General features: G+C 47.6%; 1 protein-coding gene across 3 annotated transcripts in view; it reads right to left on the reverse strand.

The window, feature by feature from the left end:
- Nucleotides 1–9,070, reverse strand: part of NCBP3 (nuclear cap binding subunit 3) — a 29,792-nt gene extending 20,722 nt beyond the window's left edge. For 2 of the 3 annotated variants that reach the window (XM_084862950.1, XM_084862952.1), the window contains exons 1-3: nt 8,823–9,068; nt 6,444–6,509; nt 4,188–4,293 (exon numbers count right to left, since the gene is read on the reverse strand). In XM_084862950.1, the coding sequence (XP_084719076.1) occupies nt 4,188–4,293; nt 6,444–6,509; nt 8,823–9,005 (355 nt within the window). In that variant the 5' untranslated portion in view covers nt 9,006–9,068. Of the gene's footprint in view, nt 1–4,187; nt 4,294–6,443; nt 6,510–8,822 lie in introns of all 3 variants that reach the window. The other variant, XM_084862951.1, reaches the window with a different exon arrangement.
- Nucleotides 9,071–10,641: the final 1,571 nt, after the last annotated feature.

The raw sequence follows: 10,641 nt of genomic DNA on the forward strand, positions 1-10,641 counted from the left end.
TGTTTGATGGGGAGAATTTCCAAGGAGAAGACCTGCGTGCTTCGGTTGCCAGCAGGTGCGTACACTATGAAATGGCTAAGACAGAAATCGTGGTAGAGCCCTGCCATTCTCTCCAGGAATCCAACAATATCTGGAATCTACCCCTCACCGTATGAAGGACATTTAGAAACTGAAAAAGAGTTTAGAGGAGAGAGGCTAGAAAGTCAATTTACATAAACAAAGTGTAGGAAATGGGCTTACTGCTCATTCACCTGAAGGATTATTATTGAACGAGGAAAGAACATAATGTTGTTCTAAGGGCCACACAATAACTAACTAATGGACAGAAATTTTAAGAAAGCAATTTCTGTTCAACATGAGGAACATGTATTAGCATGTATCCAAAACCAAAATTAACTGCTTCATAAATAGTCCTTCTGCCATCACTAGGAAATGTTCAAGCAGAAGCCAAAAGACCATTGGGAACTTTGCAGCCCGGGGCAGGAGGTGACTTTTGATGACCTCTGAGGTTCCTTCCAACCGTGAAAGCTTTGATCTTGGGGATAAGGAAAGGAAAGCAGTCGCTAAGAGTAAGTAAGCAGCAAGTCACTCCTGAGGCAGAATGATCAGGCAGCACATCTCACTCCCCGAGAGCTGGCAGAGAGGTTAGGAGCACAGGCTTCAGCCAGACCAGCCTGCAAATCCCAGCTTTGCTCCTTACCTAGCTACTTGCTACTGGGACCTCAGGCAAGGTTCTCAACCTCTCAGCACCTCAGTTTCCCCATCAGTAAAACAGAAATGGCAATTACCTTCCCTTCACAGGGCTGAGTGGCATATAGCAAGCATTTACCAAATGGTATCTTTACTATTGCCATTGGTATTAAGAAGAAGCAATAATTTGACACCTAATGTGGCTGCAGGAGTCAAGATGTTTATTCCAATGTTCCCATTCTCCCAAGAGGCTAGCCACTTAGAAGACTGCTTGGAAGACGGAAAATGCCATATGATGAAAATAACAACTAACACTTACTGGGGACTTACTATGTACCAGACATAAGAACTGTACATTATGCTAGAGCCTCCCAACAACCCTAGTAAAAGCACCGTTATCTGCCTCTCCAGATGAAGAAACTGAGTTTCTTAGAGCCTAAGTAACTTCCCCAAGGCACAGAGCTAGAAAGGAACAGGTCAGGATTCGAATATAGACAGCTAGGCTTCAGAACCCACACTCTTTTATTTTTTAAAAAACTGATTTTAAAAAGAGGAAGGAAGAGGGCGGGGCAGGGGGAGATCAACATGAGAGACACACGACATCAACTGGTCACCTCCTGCATGAGTCGCCCCCAGGGCCAGGGAACCGGCAACCGAGGCACATCCCCTTGACCAGGATGGGCCCAACTCTTCAGTCCATGGGCCAACGTTGTAACCATGGAACCAACAGGCCAAGGCCAGAACCCACACTCTTAATCACCATACTAATGGTTCTCAATCTTGACCGTACATTAGAATTATTTAGGGAGATATAAAAATAACTATCTCTGGGACCTATTCAAACCCCTCGCCTACCTCCCATCCTAATTTAAACTGATCTGGGAGAGGCAGCAGGGTTCTCCAGAGTTCAGGAATACTACCCTAGACCATGCTGCCTTCTGGATAAAAAACAGATTATAATGAGCAACGTGTCCCTGCTCATCCAGGCACATTTATTGCTTTTTTTTTTTTTTTTAATATATTTTATTGATTTTTTACAGAGAGGAAGAGAGCTAGAAACATCGATGAGAGAGAAACATCGACCAGCTGCCTCCTGCACACCCCCTACTTGGGATGTGCCCACAACCAATGTATAATACATGCCCTTGACCGGAATCAAACCTGAGACCTTTTAGTCCACAGACCGACACTCTATCCACTGAGCCAAACCGGTTTCTGCACATCTATTGCTTTTTAGGAATGTCTTAAGAACCATAAGATTAAAATTGCTTTTCAAAAACAAAAAAATTTTTTTTTAAATTTAACCCCAAAAGTTATCCTATTCAGGTAGGTATCGTAGTCTCACGTTATAAACAAAGAGATTGAGACCTAACAAGGTTCAATAACTTATCCACATTCACAAGGGGACTGGGAAAAAGGTTCCAGGAGGACACGGCACATTAAAGAGCTGCAACAGAGGTAAGAAATGTGAGTGGGTGATTAGGGCTTCGTGGAGAAAATGACATCTGACAAGACAAAGCATGGGACAAGGAAGGGCAAAATCAGCAGAATGAAAAGGCACGAATTGCCACAGTGAACGCTCACAGGCTAGAAGTTAGCAAGCTGCAGCTATGAGAGAGGAGTCAGGGCTCTCTTTGGGCCCAGACTGAGCAGGCACATGAATGCCAAGCTGCACAGCTATCCTTGGCCTTCATAGAGCTTTTCCTGAAACTGAAGTCCACTCAGGTAGATGCCTGGAAACCCAGCCTGCAAAGGAAGCAAGGTTATATTTCCAACTTGAACTCATGAAACAGAAAAAACTGTAAAGCAGGATTCAGAGTTGAGCTCTGTATCCAAGCTACTCTACCCACAGGGACAGACTGAGGAGATCTGGGTCTGTGCTGTCATATCACAGACATCAGGCAACTGGCCGCCTCCTGCATGAGTCCCCACCTGGGCCAGGGAACCTGTAAGCAAGGTACATCCCCTTGACCAGGAATTGAACCCCTGAAATCCGGACTCCACTTTTACTAGTTGCATAACCTCAGGCATTTATTAAACTTCTTTGAGCCTATTTCTACTTCTTTGTAAAACAGGAATACAAAATATATTCCTCATAGGGTTGTTGTGAGAAACAAATAAGAAACGAATGTGCAATATGCCAACGAACATAGTGCCAGGTAAGACAGCAAGTTCCCCAAAATAGTAGCTATTCTTTCGTTCATTCAACATGCTTTTATCAATCAAGCAAGCCTAGAGAAACTCATAGAGCAGAGCACAGACATTTAACACGCAGGGTCTGCCTATTAAGTCCTTCAGAAATACCCAAATTTGCAAATACAACAGAGGGAGACCTTTTGTACTCATGGATTTATTTTATATTAGCATGGAATAATAAGTATGACTATGAACTCAGTAAAAATTTTCCCTTTATTTTATAAATTGTGTCAGAAAAAATATATTTAAAAAAATATATATGTTTTATTGATTTTATACAGAGAGGAAGGGAGAGAGATAGAGAGTTAAAAACATTGATGAGAGAGAGTCATCGATCAGCCGCCTCTTGCACACCCCCTACTGGGGATGTGCCCGCAACCAAGGTACATGCCCTTGACCGGAATCGAACCCGGGACCCTTCAGTCCCCAAGCCGACGCTCTATCCATTGAGCCAAACCGGTCCCGGCAAAACATATATTAAAAAAAAAAAAAAAAAGAAGAAGAAGAAGACTGGGGCAGATTACTCTTTTTAATTCAGGGTGAGTTCCAAGAAGCAAAACAATTATCCAAATAAAATAGAAAAATAAGATAAAATCACAAGCCTGCATCTAAAGAAGTATGACAACTTTTCCCTACCAATCCAATACTGCTCTGACTCCCCTTAAAGAGGTCTCGCTGTGATATGCTTCTAATGCGTTTATTTTATTTTATTATCCTCAGGCAAGGATGATTTTTCCAGTAATTTTTAGAGAGAGTACAAGGAAGAGGAAAGGAGGGAGGGAGGGAGAGAGAGACACCAATGTGAGAGAGACATATCAATTGGTTGCCTCCTGCATGCCCCCAACCAGGGCCAGGAGCCTGCAACCGAGGTATGTGCCCTTGACTAGAATGGAACCCAGCACCCTTCTGTCTGCAGGCAGACAATCTAGCCACTGAGCCAAACTGGCTCTGGCTACTTCCAATACATTTGAAGACAAAGAAAAGTTAAGCTTCCTATGATAAGAGCAGAAATGGGTAAGCGTCCGTAGAAGCACAGGTTCTAATCTCAGCTCTGCCACTAACTGGGTGACTTTCTTTGGGCCTCCTCTGACAAGACAATCTTTTTTTCCAGCTCTAACATCGGAGACACAGCTAACACCACTTTAAACAGACCACCTCACCAATGGAGACTTCACACGCCTCTTTCCTTTGGGAGTATCTGAATGAGGACTGGACATGCAAGGCAAGGCAGAAGCACCAGCCATGGCAGGAAGCATTACTATCTGGGGAAATGTGGAAAAAGTCCCCCAAACACCCAGTACCTTTCTTCATCATGTCTCGGTCCAAGGCGATATTTCTTTGGGCAAGATTGACTTCCGATCGTAAATGGAAGCGCTTGGCTCGTTGTTCTTTCTTTTCAATTGCTTCCTAGAAGGTACAGTAAAAGCCGAGTTTCAACAAATGAGAAAAGTTAGATGGCACACACAATCACAAATATAACATAAGGCATCAGTGACAACCCTATAATAAATCAGAAGAAATAAGCAACAATGTACCTTTAATAATTTTTGCAGAGAACTGGATACTCAAAGTCAATGACTGGGAGGGTGTACATTAATGCTGCTATAATTTGTAATAATCTCCATGATGATTCAATGCCTATCACTGTGTCTGAGGCAGAGTAGGAATTCAATGAATATTAGTTGATCCAATGAGTAATAAGTAACGCTTAATTCTCTGACATTTCATTTATTAGCAGTCATGATTCAAACAAATTACAACTAAACAATCTCAAATCTCAATTTTCCAGGTGCAGAAACTGAAGCACAAACAAAGTTAAAAGGTTTGCTGGAGGTACTTCAGCAGTAAGTGGGACAGAATTTCTGATCTCAGTGCTATTTCCAGGAGTCCCCTCCCCCCCACCCCCATTTCACTGTCTGTGTGCATGGTAATCACACCTATCACGCTCATCCACATTATGTCTGCATGAGCAGTCCACTCCCGAAGGCTTTTTCCTGGTTTAAAAATAGCTTTGAGGCAAAGAAGCTCTCTATCTTCTAGGCTTGTATCCATGCAATTGCTAGTTTTCAAATTAAGTGACAAGCATTGATGCTTCATTGAAAAACAAAATAATCAGCTTCATAAGTTTTTTTCTCCCCAAGACCTAAAATAAATCCAGATCCGTGGGTTTCTGACGGCTCTTGGGAGCCCTCGATAATTACACATTGACTTGGCCACGCTAATTGAAGGTCTGACTACACAGAAAGCTTGTGGGGACTGGTAAAGCAGCAACACTTCTGCTATTTCCCAACAGTTATGCTAATTTTCTTCCCTCAAATCTTCCCAGTGCAAAGAGCTAATCTACCTTTCTTTAGTAACAATTTAAGTACCAATTCTGGGACTACCACTCTTTCCCCCATTATATCTGTTTATATAATGGCAAACTGTGTAGGATTAAGAACAGTACAGTCTACTTCTGGTTCAATTACAGTAAGAAAACATCTTCACTTTATTTTCTTGTTTGTCTAAAAGATCATTTCTTTCTTTTGGCCTTTAAGCCATCTACGACAGATTGAGTCCCAAATAAGATATAAAAATGTAAGCATGACATTTTTATTTTTTATTTTACACATACAATATAGCAACATAGTACTACTATTCAGAATTCAAGATTCTATTCCAAACTCAATTGCACACATTAAAGCAGAAAGAATGTCTAAACTGGATATCACCAATATAAGCAATAATATGCACTATTTATAATAAGGAAAATAATAGGTTTAGCTCTGTGAGGAATTACAGTGAAGTTGGTAATCTAGTAACAGTAATCACTAGATAAAAGATAATATTCCCAGATACTGAAAATAATTCAGCTGACGGTCTTCAAAGTTTAGATAGCCACAGAGTAAGGAAATCCTATTTTTCCAGGGGGGGAGGGGAGAAAGGTTGTGTGTTGTTTTTTGTTTTTGTTTTTTTAGGAAGGAAGGGAGAGAAAAAGTAACTTCGATGTGAGAGAAATACATCAATTGGCTGCCTCCCGCACGCACCCCAATCAGGGATCAAACCCCACAACCTAAGTATGTGCCCTGACCCGGAGCTGAAGCTGCGACCTTGTTGCACAGGATGACGCTCCAACCAACTGAGCCACACCAGCCAGGGCGGGAGATCCTATTTTCCTAAGCCTGCAGCCAGTGAGCAACAAGACATTTCCTAAAAGCCCACTATGTGCCAGGCACTTTTCATGTCTCGTTGCATTTAAAGTAAAAAATAGTATATATCACTTTTAAAGAATGTATACAGCATAAAAAAGCATTTGCAGTGCAGAACTTTTCCTTGGATATGATTAAGCACAGGTATAGTGATTTTATCTTATCGTGAACATGAGAATACACAAATACTGCCTGGATGTTTCCAGAATGCACAAAAGCGTCATTGTGTAACATAAAATTTAAGTTAAATACACTTTAATCCACCAACTAAAGAAAACAGGTGGGACAGAATAATTGCAGTTCCGCCAATCCTAGGAACCAGGTTCACCCGCTTGTCAAAATGAGTAAGTAAATCACGGTCCGCCTTACCTTGGAGGTGACATCAATCCCGGTGATGAAGCTGCCAGCCTTGTTTTCATATCTTCTGCTTGTGTCCTAACACGAGGGGGAAGAGTAAGAAATGCTGACAGCAACTGACGAAGAAAAATTCATGATAAAAGCAGCTGATGCCTTTGGGATAGTCCTTCTCTCGAGCAATCCCCCCCCCCCCCCCCCAGAGGAAACCCATCGCAATGACTGTCGTAGCAATCACCACGCTAAGGAGAAGTCACTTCTAGCTTAGAGCCTGTCCAAACCTTACCAGGGGTCCTCAAACTTTTTAAAGTGGGGGCAAGATCACGGTCCCTCGGAGAGCTGGAGGGCCGGACTATATGAACTACTAATTCCTACTGTAACACCTCGGCTGCGCTCACTGCCCAAAAAACCTGGCGGGCCGGATCAGACTCCTCTGCGGGCCGCATGTGGCCCGCGGGCCGTAGTTTGAAGACCCCTGCTAAACAATGCCATCCACTGAAGGTGTCACGTAACTGGACATCTACAAGCTTTTGTGAAAAGCACCCAAGATGAGGCGCAGTCACCTATCTCCCCAACCCGGTCCGGCCCTATTCATCATGCCAGGCCACGAGGCAGATGAAGCACAAGTCTTCATCAAAATGCAGACAATCCAGACTGGCCCAGACCTTCGGAAAACACAGCACAGGGCCATGAGAAGAGGGTGGGATCGGGAAACCCGGGACTGAGAAGGCAGCTCTGACGTTCACAGGCGACATGACACTTCACAGTTCCTTCGGCCGCTCTGGGCCTAGGTGTCCTCCATGGTACCTGCCCACCTTCCCGACCTCTCACTGCTCTCATATCTGTTCCCCAACAAGACAATCCTGTGCCCGCCTCAGAGCCTTCTGCTTACTGTGGCCCCTACTGGAGACACTTTCTTCCAAATCTGCACACGGCTGGGTCCTTCGAGTCACTGAGGGTTTGGCTTCAATGTCACCATCTCAGAGGACTTCCCGGACCATCCTATCCCATGCAGCTTCCCGCCCTGCACACCCTCCCTGCCCTCTGCACTCTCTATGCCATTCGCATGCTTTATTCTTGTCACAGCATCCACCACTGTCCGAAATTACTTATTTACTCGTGCCTCCCAATTGGAACATAAACTTCGGGAGGGCGTTTAATCTCGATCAAGGGCCTAGGACTGTGCCTGGCACACAGTGGGGGAGGCCATGGGTGTCCGACTGAATGAGCACAGGGAGGACACACATACTTCACAGCTGCGGTGATATTGAAATGGCATCATGTAGTAAATGGTAAAAATGACACTTAATTATTGTTACCCAAAGCATCAGTGATCCACTTTCACCTTTCCCCGTAATTTCAGTTTAACACCAAGGCTTGCTGACTTGGTAAAAAACAAAAAACAAAAAAAAAAAACAAAAAAAAAACTAGTCGTTCCTTCGTGTCAGGTGAGCCATGAAGGGCCTGAGAAGGGCCATGCGGGCCTGAGACCGGCCCCAAGAAGCGGGCAAAGGACCCCCGAAACACAAGCAAAACGCCGCGCACCGCCAAAACCGGTTTGGTTCAGGGGATAGAGCGTAGGTCTGCGGACTGAAGGGTCCCGGTTGGATTCCGGTCAAGGGCATGTACAATACCTTGGTTGCAGGCACATCCCCAGTGGGGGTGTATGCAAGAGGCAGCTGATTGATGCTTCTCTCTCATCGATGTTTCTAACTCTCTATCCCTCTCTCTTCCTCTCCGTAAAAAAATCAATAAAATATATTTAAAAAAAACAACAACAACGCCGCGCACCACCCCCCGCAGGTGATAAAAGGCAGACCGAGATCCACTGCGCATTGGCGGATGTTTTGGTTCCAGGAAAGGTCAGGTGTCGGGGCCGGACTGTGGGGGCTCCAGAGCCCCGGGGCTGCGCGGGGGCAAGATGACCCTCAGGCCACCCCCGCAACACGGAGCTCCCATCGCTGTCAAGCCCAGCCGTCCCGGGAGAAACCAGACACCAGCCGCCCGCAGCGGGACCGCCAGGAGCCCGGGGTGCCGGCCGCTGACAGTGCCCCGCGGTCCGGGCCGCTCGGGGTTCGGTTCCCGCCCAGACAGCCCGGCCCCTCCGCGCTCACCCCCGGGCACAGGCTGGCTCAGCGGGGCGGGAAGGGGACGTCCCTCACCACCCTCCAGCGCTCCCACCCCCCGCAGCCCCTCAGCACCCACTTCCGGGCGCCCCGCGTCCTTCCTCTGGCTCCGGGTCTCCCCAGCCAGACGTCCCCGCCCCCCGGGCGCTCGCTCCCCTCTCTCCTTCCCCCGACTTTCCCCGGCCGGGCAGCCGGCCGCCTCCCCTTCCGGCCCGTCCAGGCGCGGGACGATCGCTCGCCCGGCGACCTCCCCACTCGCCTCCCGTACCGGGATCAGTTCTTTCAGCGAGCGCCGCACCGGCACCATCTCCAGCTCGCCCTCCTCCACCTCCATGGGCTCCGGCTCGCCACGCTCCAAACCGGACTCCGCCTCAGGCGACGGGGGCCCCAAGGCCAGCCCCGCCGAGGCCTCAGCCTTCACCGACACTCGCAGGCCCCGTACGGCCGCCATCGCCTCCCGCCCGCCGGCCGCACCACTGAGAGCCCGCCCCGCACACCCGAAGGCTAGAGCGCCGTCTCTACTGCCACCGAGCAGCCGCCTCCGCTGCCTAGAGCGTCGCCCGCGTCTCTAGAAGGCCTCCTCCCTCCCCCCCCCACTCCTCTGCAGCGCCGCGCCCCCTGGTGTCGGGAGGAACCCGGCGGGCTGCAGTAGGACCTGGGAAGGAGGAGGCCGGACCGAATGGGGACGAGGGTGGGGCCTGTTAGAGGGGCGGGGCATGGAAAAAAATCGGGGTAGTCTGGATTTAGAATACGCTTTAAACCTGTAATGAAAGCTAGTTTTACTGTGGTCATTATGTGCCAGTGACTATTCCAAGCCTTTCACTCCTACAACAGCCCTATTAAGTAGGTACTGTTAATCCCATTTCACATGGAAAGAAACTGGGGCACACAAATTTACCCAAGGTGACAGGCTATCCAATATAATAAAAGGGTAATATGCAAATTGTCCCCTCCACTGGGAGACCAGGGGGCAGGGCTCTCCCCATCATCATTCCCCATCAGGGCAGGCCTGCTGGACCCCACCTGTGCATGAATTTGTGCACCAGGCCTCTAATATAAGGGATCAAACCTGAATCTGAGCCTAGGCAATGAGGCTCCAGAGCCCAGAATGAGCTTTGGTCTATGACGTCTGAGCAGTCTGTAGGTTTACAGTATACTTGCCTTGCCAACCTATGTCTCTTTCAAGTCTCCCAATAACGGACCCATTTTACATACACAGAAATGGGGGCTCCAAGAGCGTAGTGAGCTGCCCAAAGGCCAGAACCTTCCTGACTCCTGAGGGCCAAGAACCACTGTCTGTGAAGTTCTGAACATGGTTTCTGGCATGTTCTAACAAGAGCCTGGTGGGGAGCGAGGGGGTGTCTGTAGGCTCCCAGAGGGCTCCACTGGTCAGTTTTTCCTTTGAGCCCTGACTTTGCACCTTACACCCTATGTTACCTTGGGCTAGTCTGGCCCCTTTCTGGGCCTGTCTTCCCACCTCAGGAGGGTGTAGATGGGGTCATAGGGTCTCAGAAGCCCTATGAGCTCTGACCATAGAGAAACAGTCAATTATATATTTTTAAAATATATTTTATTGATTTTTTTACAGAGAGGAAGAGAGAGGGATAGAGAGTTAGAAACATCGATGAGAGAGAATCATCGATCAGCTGCCTCTTGCACACCCCCTACTGGGGATGTGCCCGCAACCAAGATACATGCCCTTGACCAGAATCGAACCCGGGACCTTTCAGTCCACAGGCTGACGCTCTATTCACTGAGCCAAACCCGTTTTGGCGCAATTATAAACCAAGCGAGAACCTGACCAGCATCAGACACACCTGGGTTTCCAGGGGGCAGAGCCTGCCCCTTACACCACGTGTGATCGTGGGCAAGCCGCTTACCCATCAGCACCTCAGTGCCCTCAGCAGCCGTACGGGACAATGTCCCGCACCCCCAAAGGAGCCCGTGGAGGTGAAATAAGTGTAGCCACCAGTTCACAGTGGGACTTGACTGAGGTCTGTAAGTTGGTTGGCCCTCGGGGACTTTGACGAGACCAATGTGCACGAAAGGGGAGGTAGCGTAGAGATGGAATTGGAGAAAAGTGTGGA

This window comes from Pipistrellus hanaki (assembly GCF_964339955.1).
Source record: "Pipistrellus hanaki genome assembly, chromosome: 16".
NCBI classification, from domain to species: domain Eukaryota; kingdom Metazoa; phylum Chordata; class Mammalia; order Chiroptera; family Vespertilionidae; genus Pipistrellus; species Pipistrellus hanaki.